Source organism: Salvelinus alpinus, chromosome 5 (assembly GCF_045679555.1).
Source record: "Salvelinus alpinus chromosome 5, SLU_Salpinus.1, whole genome shotgun sequence".
Taxonomy (NCBI): domain Eukaryota; kingdom Metazoa; phylum Chordata; class Actinopteri; order Salmoniformes; family Salmonidae; genus Salvelinus; species Salvelinus alpinus.
In genome coordinates, this window is record NC_092090.1 from 53,704,004 (window position 1) to 53,721,583 (window position 17,580).

The 17,580-nt window shown below is 42.6% G+C and overlaps 2 protein-coding genes across 5 annotated transcripts in view; both read right to left on the reverse strand.

Moving 5' to 3' along the window:
• The window catches only part of LOC139576326 (actin filament-associated protein 1-like 2), a 96,177-nt gene that overhangs the window by 51,697 nt on the left and 26,900 nt on the right, over positions 1-17,580 (reverse strand). For 2 of the 4 annotated variants that reach the window (XM_071402289.1, XM_071402290.1), the window contains exon 2: positions 176-304. The exons of the other annotated variants lie outside the window; for them this stretch is intronic. In XM_071402289.1, the coding sequence (XP_071258390.1) occupies positions 176-304 (129 nt within the window). The remainder of the gene's footprint in view (positions 1-175; positions 305-17,580) is intronic. 4 annotated transcript variants of the gene reach the window in all.
• Positions 9,158-17,580, reverse strand: part of LOC139576327 (dematin-like) — a 125,968-nt gene continuing 117,545 nt past the window's right edge. The window contains exon 14 of the transcript XR_011675093.1: positions 9,158-9,353. The gene's annotated coding sequence lies outside the window, so the exon portion shown is untranslated. The remainder of the gene's footprint in view (positions 9,354-17,580) is intronic.

Here is a 17,580-nt window from a genome sequence, read left to right on the forward strand (position 1 = left end):
CAATCAAGACATTTTTCACTTGAAAATGTTGAGTAGGTTGTGTAGATCTGCAGGGAAAAACATCTAATTGAATCTCCTTTTAAACGTTATTTTAAGGCTCCAAAATGTGAAGACTGTGCAAGGGGTGTGTAGGCTCACTAGGCACTGTAAGTTATTAACAACAACAGTGACCTACCAGGGGTGTCTTGCAGCTTGGACAGCAGCTCTGAGATAGACTTCTTTTGGGCCTGAGCGATGTAGCTGAGGTTCTCACTGTCCAGCACCACCAGGAAGGAGTGCAGATCTGTGATCAGCCGGTTCAGCACTGCGGACACAATAAGGGTGTATTCATTAGTGCAAAGGAAAATGTTTTGCGATGAAATTGAGTGTTTCTTGTTGGACAAGTTCATGTTAGTCCCTCCCCATTTCGTCTGTTTGCTTCCATTTGGTTCCTAGTTTTTACACCCCAGACGTCAACAATGGCTCAATCCCAATACTCCCCCGTAGCCCTCCCCCTCTGGTTTGCGCGATCCTGCGAGCCGCATCGAGTCTGAGTGGTGTTCCAATTCAACTTTGATCGAGGAGTAGTGCCATTTCAGCCCTCTAGTTGGCCCTCCAAACCAAGCGAATCGAGATGCAGACTTCCTATGTGGTTATCAAAACACCAATGAAGCTCTACGACCTAAGGTTCTATAGTTGCTTCAGGAAGATGGCTGACAAAAAAATTAGGATGGAAGTAAATGTAAGTAAATATAACTTCATAACGAGTCATGTACAAAAAATAATACAGTTAAGAGGAATATGTTAGTTAATGTAAAGACAAATGATTCTCTATATTGTTTGGTAATAAAGTTAATTTACGAAAATAGCTATTTAACAAGCAAGCTAAATAGCTAACATTTGCCAACTAGCTATACATTTATCTTTAAACAGGTAAAGTTCGATGTTCACATACACCTTAGCCAAATACATTTAAACTCAGTTTTTCACAATTCCTGACGTTTAATCCTAGTAAAAATTCCCTGTCTTAGGTCAGTTAGGATCACCACTTTATTTGAAGAATGTGAAATGTCAGAATAATAGTAGAGAAAATTATTTATTTCAGCTTTTATTTCTTTCATCACATTTCCAGTGGGTCAAAAGTTTACATACACTCAATTGGTATTTGGTATCATTGCCTTTAAATGTTTTAACTTGGGTCAAACGTTTCGGGTAGCCTTCCACAAGCTTCTCACAATAAGTTGGGTGAATTTTGTCCCATTCCTCCTGACAGAGCTGGTGTAACTGAGTCAGGTTTGTAGGCCTCCTTGCTCGCACACGCTTTTTCAGTTCTGCCCACAAATGTTCTATAGGATTGAGGTCAGGGCTTTGTGATGGCCACTCCTATACATTGACTTTGTTGTCCTTAAGCCATTTTGCCACAACTTTGGAAGTATGCTTGGGGTCATTGTCCATTTGGAAGACCCAATTGCGACCAAGCTTTAACTTCCTGACTGGAATCTTGAGATGTTTCTTCAATATATCCACATAATTTTTATTCATCATGATGCCATCTATTTTGTGAAGTGCACCAGCCCCTCCTGCAGCAAAGCACTCCCACAACATGATGCTGCCACCCCCGTGCTTCACGGTTGGGATGGTGTTCTTCGGCTTGCAAGCGTCCCCCTTTTTCCTCCAAACATAACGACGGTCATTATGGCCAAACAGTTCTATTTTTGTTTCATCAGACCAGAGGACATTTCTCCAAAAAGTATGATCTTTGTCCCCATGTGCAGTTGCAAACCGTAGTCTGGCTTTTTTATGCCGGTTTTGGAGCAGTGGCTTCTTCCTTGCTGAGCGGCCTTTCAGGTTATGTCGATATAGGACTCGTTTTACTGGGGATATAAAGCTACTTTTGTACCGGTTTCCTCCAGCATCTTCACAAGGTCCTTTGCTGTTGTTCTGGGATTGATTTGCACTTTTCGCATCAAAGTACGTTCATCTCTAGGAGACTGAGCGGTATGACGGCTGCTTGGTCCCATGGTGTTTCTACTAGTGTACTATTGTTTGTACAGATGAACATGGTACCTTCAGGCGTTTGGAAATTGCTCACAAGGATGAACCAGGCTTGTGGAGGTCTACAGTTTTTTTTCTGAGGTCTTGGCTGATTTCTTTTGATTTCCCCATGTTGTCAAGCAAAGAGGCACTGAGTTTGAAGGTAGGCCTTGAAATATATCCACAAGTACACCTCCAACTGACAAAAATAATGTCAATTAGCCTATCAGAAGCTTCTAAAGCCATTACCTAATTTTCTGGAATTTTCCAAGCTGTTTAAAGGCAGTCAACTTAGTGTATGTAAACTTCTGACCCACTGGAATTGTGATACAATGAATTAGTTAAAGTTAAATAATCTGTCTGTAAACAATTGTTGGAAAAATTCCTTGTGTCATGCACAAAGTAGATGTCCTAACCGACTTGCCAAAACTATAGTGTGTTAACAAGACATTTGTGGAGGGGTTGAAAAACAAGTTTTAATGACTCCAACCTAAGTGTATGTAAACTTCCGACTTCAACTGTATATGGGCGTTTGACATTTGTATGAATTGTAAATTGTCTTATTTCATGTTTTACTGACTCCCGAGCAAATCAGCGAACCAGGCTGTCATCTTGTGAAACCCAGTGGATTCAAATTTCCTAGCTAGTTAGCTAACTAAAGCATTTACTAGAAATGTAATGTACAATTTTGTTCTTTATTGTAGTAATGTAACGTTAATTGAAGATATTTGCCAATGCAGCTAACATAACAGTACCTAACTCTTGCTTATTGTGAAGGATAAAAATGCCTGTATGATTTGGACCCTAAAATATTTGGTATAAATATTAGATCAGAACAGCGGTTTTAATTGTTCTAGCTACAATTATTCTCCTGGTAATGACTGAGTGAAGGAAATGCGACTGTTATATGTCAAACTGCTATGGAGTGAAAGTCCTGCTTCCGTAGGTTACTACTCCACATGAACCACAGCCAGAGGATGGGTACATTACAGGCACATTGTTGTTCTGCTGTTCTCATTTGTTACTCATATGGTAAGTATGTATTTGTTGCATGAGACATATAAAGGAAATATATTACTGCCTCCAGTACAGGCACTGTGAAAAACACAAGGCTCGTTGTCAAAGAATTGCGTGGTATCTGTTGGAAGTTTCTGATGTGCGCGAGTGATGTCGTGATGTCCCATTCCCTAGGCCAGGGGTTCCAAAACTTTTTTGGCCTACGACCCCATTTTGATATATGAAAATTCTCACGACCCCAACCATGTGAAAATTACATAATTAACAGCCAATGTTTACTTTTTTATTTGGGGCTATGGCAGAAAAACATTCTAACAATATTTCAGATTTACTCAACTCACCATCACATACTTTCAATGTGGGGCTATAACAGTCCATTTCATATTAGTCTGACATAATGTCCCTTATCTCACCACCACTAATGAGACGGGTGTGCATGATGCATGACGCGTACTAGCTTCTCAAAGTCAGGGGGCATGGTCGACAGTACATACCACATCTCTGCTGTCACATCCATATTTTATCGATATTTGGTTTTAATGCAGACGAGAGCACTGAATCCAGCTTTACACAGATATGAGCTGGCAAAGGTTATCATGAGTTTTAATTCTCAGATGGAGACAGCAGGGTATTCCCTTTGAATCAGGAACCAAAACTCCTCCGTAGTGACCCGTAAATGCGTTGTCTGCAGCATTCAGTCACATGACAGATCGATCAGCCCTTCGGTGTCACTTACCGGCATGTCAACTGAGCCGTGATCACAGTCAAATGGATTGGAAAGTAGATCCCAAAGTGCTCTTCCAAGCATTGGAGGTGAACAGTCATCACTTGTGTGGGACACTTACTGATGCTGTCAGAAACATGCACAGACGAGGGAAAGGGGCATTGTTTCCTTTGAATCCACTAATTCGGTCTCTCATCTGTAGAATGTTTTTGTATTTCCCCTGCATGCTTGCATTCAGTTTATTCAGTTTCCCAAATATGTCTGTTACATAGGCAAGGAGACACATTTTCTTGTCATTACACAGAAAGTTAAAAGCAAATCAGTTTTTTTTGCATCCATCATTTGTGAATGATAACAGTTCCTCTCTTTAATGCGAAAAATCTTTCCAACATTCCCCCTCGATAACCACCAAGCCTCGGCGCGCATCTTGGTAAGCGTGAAATAGAACATTGTCATGCTCTGATCCTAAATTTCCAGATAGTTTTGCGAGCAGGTGTGTGGGCAGTGGATTTGCAATCAAAGTTACCTGCTGCAGTATACTTTATCTCAGAGTTCTGTGCTCAGCTCTTTTGCAGGCAGTTTCTCTCAGTGTATCATACAATGCGTCCATATGGCAGAGGGAGACACATTCATAACTAGAGTGCAGAGGCCTGCATGCCGTCTCAACATATGTGCAAAAGCCCACCATTCGATCCCATGGAATCTGTTTTTTGTCAATATAGCCACACAGCACACTGGACATCCCCTGTGCCGGTTAATGCTTGGGAATCGTGAGACAGAACAATTTGTCCTCGGGAATAGCATCCCCCGACATGTTTAGCGAACAAATGTCAATGTATTGGCATTTCGAGTTTTTTAGTCGTTCAGTCAGTTTCCTCTTGATTGCTAGCTCTATGAGATAGGAAGTCAGCGTCTAACAGCATCCCATACTGAATGAAGCCGCACTATAAAGAGTAAAAATTCAATTGTGACAAGAACTTAAACTTCATAGAGCACGCCTCAGTCACAGGACAGTAGACATTCCTCCACTTGCAGTCATGCCTCCCTGAGAGACCTACAAACTAGTATTCTGGAGGAGAAACAAAATAGGGATAAAGTTGAGAAAAGACAAATGGAGGAAAAATTGCAAGCACAATGCCTTCAGATTAATGCTTACGCCAAAGCAGCTCAAATACTATAGGAGGCAGCAACAAGGGAAAGGAAAAGGATTGCTAGGAAACTAAAACTTGAGAGGTAAATCCGCCAAGCAGAACTTGACCTCTCGTCACCTGAGCTTGTTTGCAGCTTCATTCAACAGAACCTCTTGGAGGATGAAGTAGCCTCTGCTCCTAGACTGTCCACATGTCAATCTAGCTATCCGGCTAGCCCTCACTAACCCCCCCCCCCCCCCCACTAGCTCCTGCTCAAGATGCTACACTAACTCATCCTCAACCTCTGCTAGCCGCTAACCATGGTACGCTAGCTCCTCAACCTATGTTAGCTCCATCTGACAATGAGCTAGCTCCCCTCAACCTCTGCTAGCTCCTGGCAATGCTACTCTAGCCCATCTCCAACCTCTGCTAGGCCCTGGCCATGCTAGCCCCTCTCCAACTTCTGCTAGCCCCTGGCCATGCTAGCTCCTCATCCGCTAGACCCAGGTCAAGCTGTGCTAGCTCCCCGTCAACCGCTAGCACCTTGTCAAGCTCCGCTAGCTCCCCCCTCAACCGTTAGCCCCTGGTCAAGATGCGCTGGGAAACACCATAGTCCACTTCAAGCTCATCACCAAGCTCAGGACCCTGGGACTGAACATCTCCATCTGCAACTGGATCCTGGACTACCAGACGGGCCGCCCTCAGGTGGTGAGGGAAGGCAAAAACACTTTTGCCACGCTGACCATCAACACGGGGTCCGCTCATGGGTGTTTGCTTAGTTCCCTCCTGTACTCCTTGGCTGCGCATGACTTCAACACTATCATCAATTAGGCTGACGACATGACGGTGGTAGGATGATGAGGCAGCCTATAGGGAGGACGTCCGAGACCTGGCAGTGTGGTGCCAGGACAATAACCTCTCCCTCAAGACAAAGGAGATGATCGTGGACTACAGGAAACGGAGAGGCAAGCACGCCCCCATCCACAACAATGGGGCTGTAGTAGGGCTGTCCCCGACCTTATGTCCCCGACATAATTTTAGCCAATTAGTTTCTTACTTGTTTCTGACTGAAATGTTCTGTTAACAAAATCACTAATTTGTTTAGGAAGAACATTCCCTATTCCCTCAACCCTTGCACTCTTTGTGAAACATGTAAGCATCGCATGTGACCAATAGGGCCTGACCTATAGCCTATCATAATCACATCAATAAATTGGTTATAACAAACTCCGAACACAGTCATGTCGACAGCAAAATGGATGCGGAGGACGTGAAAACGAAACTCGAAACAGGCAAATGTTTATTGGTTGCTCAGGAGGGAAAGGGGAAGTCAGATCTGTGGAAGACATTTGAATTAGTTGTGGAAACTACTGGAGATCAAGAAAAATAAGGGTATAGGAGCACACGTTGCATGAGTATTATGTGTGCCAAACAGTTGTTGTTAGATTACAATATTATAATATTTTTCTGACCATTTGGAAAAGTGTAAACAACACTAAATAAATAAGTGTACTAAAGAGTCTTTTCTAACAGAAAAATATATACAATCTTTATTACAGCAGACTAAGAACAGGTTTGCAGTTTGTTTATTGTTTAGGCTAATTATTCAAAGCTACCTTTGTTATTTAATTTTAAACCTAAAACGCTTGATTACATTTCAAAGCATGAATGTATGTGACGGCATGAACAAATGAATGATTGATTGATTGATACAATAGCCTATAATGAAATATAGGTCTAAGTAAGTTACAGTATTAAGACTTAGCAGGATGCACTCTTAGGCCTACAGCTTGATGGTGGTGATACAAGGCTACTATGCAAAGCCTACTAATGATAACGACATGACTTACTTTTATAACGATGACGATAATAATAATTGTAACAATAACAATTAGAAGGAGATCAAGAAATAGTAGGGTATAGGAGCGAGAGCTGTGTGCATATTATGTGACAAACAGGTGCTATTAGATTCCAATATTACCTTTCTGCCTGTTTGGAGCAGTGTAAACAACACTAAACAAATTATAAGTAATATATCTGTTCTAACGAGAAAACAAGTTGTAATGCCTTTATTACACCATATTTAAAACAGACAAATCTGTGAAATTGCTTTATCCAATATTTTGCCATTGCATGAGGAATGGCCAGAGTGCATAAAAAGCCTTGGTAACGAAATTAACATTACACCAGAAAAGCGTGGAGCGGTCGCTACACGTCTGAAATGGTTGGAACTTTGAACCTCAACACGAGGTGAAGAAAATTAACTCGCCTATCAGACCAGGACATCGCCAGTCTGCAGCTGTGCGTGTAAAGTGGTTCAAACTCTGATTATCCACATAGGTGGAGAAAGGAGAGAACTACCCTCTCAGACAATCACTGGTACGGCTAAGAAGTTCTGAGGAAACCAATGGAGACCCAATGGAGACCGGACAACTAAGGATATTCAAATCAAATCAAACTTTATTTGTCACATGCGCTGAATACAACAAGTGTTGTATTCTCAGACAAGTGAAATGCTTACTTACAAGCCCTTAACCAACAGTGCAGTTCAAGAAGAAGTACTAAAATAAAAAGTAACAATAAGAATAACGAGGCTACGTATATACAGGGAGCACTGGTACCAAGTTAGTGTGCGAGTGTAGTTGAGGTCATCTGTACATGTAGGTGGGGACGAAGTGACTATGCATGGGTAACAAACAAACAGCGAGTATCAGGAGTGAACAAAAGCGAGGGAGGGATCAATGTAAATTGTCCAGTGGCAATTTTATATATTGTTCAGCAGTCTTATGTTTTGGGGGTAGAAGCTGTTGAGCCTTTTGGTCCTAGACTTGGCGCTCCGGTACCAGAGAAAACAGGTCTATAACTTGGGTGACTGGAGTCTCTAACAATTTTTTGGGCTTTCCTCTGACACCGCCTATTATGTAGGTCCTGGATGGCAGGAAGCTTGGCCCCAGTGAAGTACTGGGCCATTCGCACTACCCTCTGTAGCGCCTTACGGTCAGATGCCATACCAGGCGGTGATGCAACCGGTCAGGATGCTCTCGATGGTGCAGCTGTAGAACCTTTTGAGGATCTGGGGACCCATGGCAAATCTGACGACTCCTGAGGGGGAAAAGGTTTTGTCGTGCCCTCTTCATGACTGTCTTGGTATGTTTGGACCATAATAGTTCGTTGGTGATGTGGACACCAAGGAACTCGAAACTCTCGACCCGCTCCACTACAGCCCTGTCGATGTTAATGGGGGCCTGTTCGTGACCTCTTGTGGTCACAAACAGGCCCCCATTGTGACCTTTATGGACAATCAGAGCCTTACACGTGAGACCCAACCAAACCCTTTTCCAAGAAGGTTTGGTTTTCGACAGAGATAGACGACCAAAGGCATTCACACGTAAATACAGTCATGATTTAGTACTCCAAACGGGCAGTGGTTCGTGTGCAAAGTAAATGATAACGGAGTAGTTTCCAAATGTATCAACAATAAGTCTCTTTCTCGCTCTACCCCTCTCTTTTTTGGTAAACAAGCAGTCATGTTAGTCCGCTAGGGACTTTTCCCTCATGTATTAGGTGTGTATGTTCTGTGTTATTTAGGTAACTAGTAAATAAATAGTTAAACCAATGTGCAGTACTGAATCATGAGTACGGCTGGGGTTAACAGATCCAATAAGGTTGACTGTTCAGAATGATAAGGTTATGATTAATATGTTGACTGTTTTATGGACGTTATAGGTAAAGACCTTACAGTTTCATTTGGGAGATGGTAACTCTTTAAATAACTTAATCCGTGGTGCACCAAATCCTAATGAGTTAATTGTTACATGATACCATTAAATTGTGTAACAACCAACCATAGTTAGTGGATTAAATAACTACTCAGATTAATTAAAGTAAAGCCACGACAGTAGGTTTGGCTCTATACTATCATTTGTGCATGGCTACAGAAGCCTATAGCTTGGGTCTCCAAATGTTATCCCTACAAGTTATGGTCAGCATTTCATAAACTTCACTGTGGAAAAGGTGATATGTTAATATGTTCACTTTGCTGCCATATGACTGGTTTCACATTTGTCTCCAGCAATCTTAAGCTAAAAAAAGATCTAAAACAATTCATTTATATTTTAATTCCCCTTATCCAAACAACTCTCATTTACCTAGTTCTTATCAATCAATAGCACTTATCAATTTCTAAATTACAGTGAATGGTGTGGTGGTTTCAGCACCATGATCTTGGTAAGGCAGGATTTACACATTCAAACACACACCACCAGTCCACGTGAAGGGTTAACACAGTTTATTCTTTATCAGGTACTGGCAGTGTTCCTGATATACACAACTCAAACAAAGTAAATATGTCTTCACCAGTGGAAGGTCCTCCACTCTTGGTCTTTCGCGTTCACTCCATGTTGAAATCTTCAGTTCGGTTATACCTGCTACTCCACCATATGCTCAGTCTCTCCACTAGCCTCCTTCACCTGCCAGGGTCAAAGGAAAGAGAAAGAAAGCAAACCCAGGGCGCGGTTAAGTAGAGGCCCTGAGTGGTTTCACCTGTCTGCAGTTTAGTCTCTAATTACAACTGGAGACAGGTGTGGTTGTTCTGCTGCAGTCTGGAAGTTTCCCCTGAGCTGTCCCTGGTCTTGCCTCTGGGGAATACTTCCCATTGCTGTCCGTGGTCCTGGCAGCCAGAAAACACAGAAACCTCACAGGCACATACCGTCCATCCACCACACAACCCCTGACACCGCTACAACGGATCTAAGTTTTATTTATATCGAAAAAAAATAATGTAGATGATGTTCCACTTGGAACCGACAGGTTGCTCAACCTTATTCATTGTTTCATTGCATGTAAAATTGGTGGAATTATGAGGGAATTAAGTCAAGGTCAGAATACGGTGGATCTGTAGACACACCTCCACCACACCTTAATTTCTTTAATCTCTAATAGCAGGTGAATAGCATGCTATTTTAAATGCTTACGTTCAAGGTAAAAATATGTGTAGAGAGAAAAGTGCATAAAAAGGGAACTACATTCCATTTATGCATGCTTAACTCGGGTTGAAATTCCCCCCTAAGAGACTTACCTAAAAAGATTCACAGCTGTAATCGCTGCCAAAGATGTTTCTAATATGTATTGACTTAGGGGGGTGAATACTTATCTAATCAAGATATACAGTGCCCTCATTGATTGTTGGCACAGTGAATATTTCTTGGGACTGATACAATGACTATAAGGTTAATGTGCCATTTGTCTGCTTTAATTTGAAGGTCTTTTCATCCACATCGGGTGAACCGTTTAGAAATTACAGATATTTGTCTGTCTGTAACTTTCTCACTCATAAATATTCACGATTTAGCATCCAGATGAATGTAGAAGTGTTTAGAAACATATTATATTCTTATTTACAATAAAAGTGACTACAAAACGACACAAATTATTTACCATTCAATTCTATTTGGGCACAAAATAATCTGAAACAACCAAAACAAACAGAAAATGCATCCAACAAGTTTGTAGAGTCACAAACTTGATGTAATCATTGCGTGCTAGGAATATGGTATGAAATACTAAACGTTTGACAATTTTAATACACATAAACTCAGCAAAAAAAGAAACGTAAATTTTTCAGGACCCTGTCTTTCAAAGATAATTCGTAAAAATCCAAATAAATTCACAGATCTTCATTGTAAAAGGTTTAAACACTGTTTCCCATGCTTGTTCAATGAACCATAAAAAATGTATGAACAATTAAGGTCACAGTTATGGTCACAGTTATGAAAACTTAGGACACTAAAGAGGCCTTTCTATTGACTCTGAAAAACACCAAAAGAAAGATGCCCAGGGTCCCTGCTCATCTGCGTGAATGTGCCTTAGCCATGCTGCAAGGAGATGGCCAGGGCAATAAATTGCAATGTCTGTACTGTGAGACGCCTAAGACAGCGCTACAGGGAGACAGGACGGACAGCTGATCGTCCTCGCAGTGGCAGACCACGTGTAACAACACCTGCACAGGATCGGTACACCCGAACATCACACCTGCGGGACAGGTACAAGATAGCAACAACAACTGTCTGAGTTACATCAGGAACGCATAATCCCTCCATCAGTGCTCAGACTGTCCGCAATAGGCTGAGAGAGGCTGGACTGAGGGCTTGTAGGCCTGTTGTAAGGCAGGTCCTCACCAGACATCACCGGCAACAACGTCACCTATGGGCACAAACCCACCGTCGCTGAACCAGACCGGACTGGCAGAAAGTGCTCTTCACTGACGAGTCACGGTTTTGTCTCACCAGGGGTGATGGTTCGATTTGCGTTTATCGTCGAAGGAATGAGCGTTACACCGAGGCCTGTACTCTGGAGCGGAATCGATTTGGAGGTGGTGGGTCCATCATGGTCTGGGGCAGTGTGTCACAGCATCATTGGACTGAGCTTGTTGTCATTGCAGGCAATCTCAACGTTGTGCGTTACAGGGAAGACATCCTCCTCCCTTATGTGGTACACTTCCTGCAGGCTCATTCTGACATGACCCTCCAGCATGACAATGCCACCAGCCATACTGCTCTTTCTGTGTGTGATTTCCTGCAAGACAGGAATGTCAGTGTTCTGCCATGGCCAGCGAAAAGCCCGGATCTCAATTCCATTGAGCACGTCTGGGACCTGTTGGATCGGAGGGTGAGGGCTAGAGCCATTCCCCCAAAAAATGTCCGGGAACTTGCAGGTGCCTTGGTGGAAGAGTGGGGTAACATCTCACAGCAACTGGCAAATCTGGCGCAGTCCATAAGGAGGAGATGCACTGCAGTACTTAATGCAGCTGGTGGCCACACCAGAGACTGACTGTTACTTTTGATTTTGACCGGCCCTTTTTTTCAGGGACACATTAGTCCATTTCTGTTAGTCACATGTCTGTCGAACTTGTTCAGTTTATGTCTCAGTTGTTGAACCTTGTTATGTAATTACAAATATTTACACATGCAAGTTTGCTGAAAATAAATGCAGTTGACAGTGAGAGGACGTTTCTTTTTTTTCTGAGTTTATAAGTGAATTTGTCCCAATAGTTTTGGTGACCTAAAATGGGGACTATGTACAAAAACTGCTGTAATTTCTAAACTGTTCACCCGATATGAATGAAAATACATTCTAATTAAAGCTATCATTTCAAATCCAAAGTGCTGGACTACAGAGCCAAAAGAAAATAAAAATTGTCCCAATAATTACGGAGGCCATTGTATTAGTATTATTAAAAATGTTTCTTCCAGTATTTTGTGTAGATCGTTGACAAAAAAATGTGGAGAAATCCAAGGAGGTTGAATACTTACGATATGCACTGTATGTGGCCAAAAATAACTAGACTCAAGAATATAGACGAGCTATGTGACTATGTGCTGATACTGTATGTGTGATGATGACAATGTATTTTTATGTAGAAAATAATCAAAGGGAATGGAGCAGTGCTTCTCTTCTAGCCCAACAGTGAGGGCCCAGTTCTACCACCACAGTGCTGCAGCCTGCAGTATGTGGGCGCTGCAATCAGAGGCCCTTTGTGCTGCAGTAGTCCCATTATCTCTCTACGTGTTAACAAAAAGACAAAATGACGTGAGGGGTTCGGGTCTTTCTACTCTGAGCTGCCACTGCAACATGGACCACATAAAACAAGTCCCTTGTTATGTCCTCAATAGTTTTTAAATGGCTTCATGAAAAGAACGCCTTAGTGCCTGGGCGGCATTGAGGATTATTAGTCTTGAATGAAGCCGTCTCACTCACTAGCTCAGTTGTTTTGATTCATAATTCATGCATCACTCCAGGCAGGCACACAGTGAAAAAACAAAGTCAAAGAGTTCCTCTCATAGTGGGAATTACATAGAGACCAAATACATGCAGGGCAATCATCATTTTTCACAATGTCCTCCAACTATGTCACTCTCTCTTTAACTCCTCTGTGTTTGTTTTTCCTGTAGGAATCAATGCTTTACAATGATGCTTTGTTTCATGATGCCCCCCACCTTTGACAGCAGCTCTTTGTTCAAAAACATAGTTATTTCATATACAAGGTCACGTGCACAGTCACAATTATTATTGAGAAAACATACATTAATAATCTAGTAATCTTAATCTAGTGGATTTTAATTGCCAGCAGAGAAATTGACCCTTCAATGTGGTATTATACTAACCCTCTGAGATAGAGAGCTTCTATTGTTACCTCATTGGTGTGAACTGCACATAGTGACCTTCAGACAAGACAGATTCGACAAGAAAGCGCTAAAACCAAGTCACTAAACAAATACTGTCTGTCAACCTGGTGGCAATGTTTAGCTGGTGGGCAAACAAAGATTAAACTGTGTGACAGCCTCTGGCTCTTTTGGAGCTGATCCTAGGCAGCAGGCTCTGCGGGCCTATATAGTGCACTACTTTTGACCAGGACCCATGGGGCAAGTCTCCCTAATGACGTCTTCTCATATACCCCCCGCGCCTGCGGTTCTTCCCTCTTAGCCTAAACTTTCTATTACCGCAGTACCCTACCCTATGTAAAGGAATAGAAGGGTGATTACTTTGAGTCTTTGCATGGAGACTAAGGGGATCACAGATATATACACTGAGTATACAAAACATTAAGAACATTGCTCTTTCCATGACATAGACGGACCAGGTGAACCCAAGTGAAAGCTATAATCCCTTATCGATATCACTTGTTAAATCCACTTAAATCAGTGTAGATGAAGGGGAGGAGACAGGTTAAAGAAGGATTGTTAAGCCTTGAGACAATTGAGACATGGATTGTGTATGTGTGCCATTCAGAGGGTGAATGGGCAAAACAAAAGATTTAAGTGCCTTTGAACTGGGTATGGTAGTAGGTGCCAGGCGCACCGGCTTGTGTCAAGAACTGCAACGCTGCTGCGTTTTTCACGCTCAACAGTTTCCCGTGTGTATCAAGAATGGTCCACCACCCAAAGGACATCCAGCCAACTTGACACAACTGCGGGAAGCATTGGAGCCAACATTGGCCAGCATCCATGTGGAACACTTTCGACACCTTCGACGAAGTGAGGCTGTTCTGAGGGCAATAGAAGGTTTGCAACCACACCAAGCGCCATGTTGGAAGACCAATCTCAGTCTGTTGAAAGTCCTCTAATCGTCAATATGGCAAGCTGTGTTTTGCTACCACCAGAAAGATTGACCATTATTTAGTTTGTCTAAGGACAAAGAAAATGGAGGCTGTAGGAGAATCTATTCAAGTAAGTAAATATATGTTTAAAGTTATCAAAAACGATGTATTATTAGCTAGCTTGCTACAAAAACGTAGTGTGTAGCCTTACTAAAATAAGCTGCTAACGTAATGTTTGCTAGATAGCTAACTTACATACTGTATAGCAGATGTTCGCTTTATTCGCTACCGGGCCACACAGAAAGGATAAATAATGTATTTAAAAAATATATAATCGGTAAAATAAAAGTTTGATCAAATTTGAGGCTATTTGTGCAGTCATTACATTGAACTTGGTGCAGTCTGTTGGTCCTTTTCACACCACTCTAATATCTCTGTCACGCCCACAACAGTTTACAGATTTCGAACTCGAGTAATGCGCGCACGGTAAGTTCATCACGGTCTGCGTGAGTGGTGTTGCCCGCCAACTTTGTACTAGCTAGCTACGTTAGCTGACATGAATAAAAACAAACAAACGTCGCTGGAGAGCTTCTTCGGAAGGGGTAAGAGAGATAAAAGGCCCAACGACAATTTCGATAATGCAGAGACCGCAGAGCCTGAGACTGCAAAAAAAAAGCCTCATTCAATAGAAAATACCTTACCTGTGCGACATATTCAACCTGCTCAACGAACTCAATCTGTCACTTCAGGGGAGAATGACAACTGTCTTTAAGTTGGCAGATAAAGTGGCTACATTCAAAGCCAAACTGGAACTGTGGGGACGGCAAGTGGATAGGGGCATATTTGACATGTTCCAAACATTAGCGGTGATTTTAGCAGAGACTGAGAATGGGCTGTCCTTCTCCCAGTTGGTGCAATTTAAAAAAATATGTAAACTTTTTTTTTTCACCTTTATTTAACCAGGTAGGCCAGTTGAGAACAAGTTCTCATTTACAGCTGCGACCTGGCCAAGATAAAGCAAAGCAGTGCGACAAAAACAACAACACAGAGTTACACATGGGATAAACAAACGTACAGTCAATAACACAATAGATAAATCTGTATACAGTGTGTGCAAATGTGGTTAGGGAGATTAGGGAGGTAAGGCAATAAATAGGCCATAGTGGCGAAATAATTACAATTTAGCAATTAAACACTGGAGTGATAGATGTGCAGAAGATGAATGTGCAAGTAGAGATACTGGGGTGCAAAGGAGAAGAAAAAATACATAACAATATGGGGATGAGGAAGTTGGGTGGGCTATTTACAGATGGGCTGTGTACAGGTGCAATGATCGGTTAGCTGCTCTGACAGCTGATGCTTAAAGTTAGTGAGGGAGATATAAGACTCCAGCTTCAGTGATTTTTGCAATTAGTTCCAGTCATTGGCAGCAGAGAACTGGAAGGAAAGGCGACCAAATGACGAGTTGGCTTTGGGGATGACCAGTGAAATATACCTGCTGGAGTGCGTGCTACGGGTGGGTGCTGCTATGGTGACCAGTGAGCTGAGAAAAGCGGAGCTTTACCTAGCAAAGACTTATAGATGACCTGGAGCCAGTGGGTTTGGCGACGAATATGAAGCGAGGGCCAGCCAACGAGAGCATACAGGTTGCAGTGGTGGGTAGTATATGGGGCTTTGGTGACAAAACGGATGGCACTATGATAGACTACATCCAATTTGCTGAGTAGAGTGTTGGAGACTATTTTGTAAATTACATTGCCGAAGTCAAGGATCGGTAGGATAGTCAGTTTTACGAGGGTATGTTTGGCAGCATGAGTATTGGATGCTTTGTTGCAAAATAGGAAGCCGATTCTAGACTTAATTTTGGATTGGAGATGCTTAATGTGAGTCTGGAAGGAGAGTTTACAGTCTGACCAGACACCTAGGTATTTGTAGTTGTCCACATATTCTAAGTCAGAACCGTCCAGAGTAGTGATGCTAGACAGGCGGGCAGGTGCGGGCAGCGATCGGTTGAAGAGCATGCATTTTGTTTTACTAGCATTTATGAGCAGTTGGAGGACACGGAAGGAGTGTTGTGTGGCATTGAAGCTCGTCTGGAGGTTTGTTAACACAGTGTCCAAAGAAGGGCCAGAAGCATAGAGAATGGTGTCGTCTGCGTAGAGGTGGATCAGAGAATCACCAGCAGAAAGAGCGACATCATTGATATATACAGAGAAAAGAGTCGGCCCGAGAATTGAACCCTGTGGCACCCCCATAGAGACTGCCAGAGGTCCGGACAACAGGCCCTCCGATTTGACACACTGAACTCTATCAGAGAAGTAGTTGGTGAACCAGGCGAGGCAGTCATTTGAGAAGCCAAGGCTGTTGAGTCTGCCGATTAGAATACAGTGATTGACAGAGTCGAAAGCCTTGCCCAGGTCGATGAAGACGGCTGCACAGTATTGTCTTTTATCGACGGTGGTTATGATATCGTTTAGGACCTTGAGCGTGGCTGAGGTGCACCCATGACCAGCTCGGATACCAGATTGCATAGCGGAGAAGGTACGGTGGGATTCTAAATGGTAGGTGATCTGTTTGTTAACTTGGCTTTCGAAGACTTTAGAAAGGCAGGGTAGGATAGATATAGGTCTGTAACAGTTTGGGTCTTTGAAGAGCGGGATGACCGTGGCAGCTTTCCAATCTTTAGGGATCTCAGACGATACAAAAGAGAGGTTGAACAGGCTAGTAATAGGGGTTGCAACAATTGCGGTGACTAATTTTAGAAAGAGAGGGTCCAGATTGTCTAGCCCAGCTGATTTGTAGGGGTCCAGATTTTGCAGCTCTTTCAGAACATCAGCTATCTGTATTTGGGTGAAGGAGAAACTTGCTTGGGCAAGTTTCTGTGAGGGGTGCAGAGCTGTTGACCGGGGTAGGGGTAGCCAGGTGTAAAGCATGGCCAGCTGTTGAAAAATGCTTTTTGAAATTCTCCATTATCGTAGATTTATCGGTGGTGACAGTGTTTCCTAGCCTCAGTGCAGTGGGCAGTTGGGAGAAGGTGCTCTAATTCTCCATGGACTTTACAGTGTCCCAGAACTTTTTGGAGTTTGTGCTACAGGATGCAAATTTCTGTTTAAAAAAGCTAGCCTTTGCTTTCCTAACTGCCTGTGTATATTGGTTCCCAACTTCCCTGAAAGTTGCATATTGCGGAGGCTATTCGATGCTAATGCAGTACGCCACGGGATGTTTTTGTGCTGGTCAAGGACAGTCAAGTCTGGAGTGAACCAAGGGCTATATCTGTTCTTAGCTCTACATTTTTGAATGGGGCATGCTTATTTAAGATGGTGAGGAAAGCACTTTTAAAGAATAACCAGGCATCCTCTACTGACGGAATGAGGTCAATATCCTTCCAGGATATCCGTTGACAGCGATCACCTAGCTTCGCTGTCAACGGAGTTCGAGCGTGACTTCCCACGAAGTGCGAAGGAATGGATCCGCGACCCATTTGTGAATGTCCCACTGATTCAGTGACATGGTGAGTTGCAATGTTTTTATTATATGGTCTCTAGAGAAAAATATGCACTGTTTTTATAATATCATCACGTTAGACCTACTTAAACTAAAAT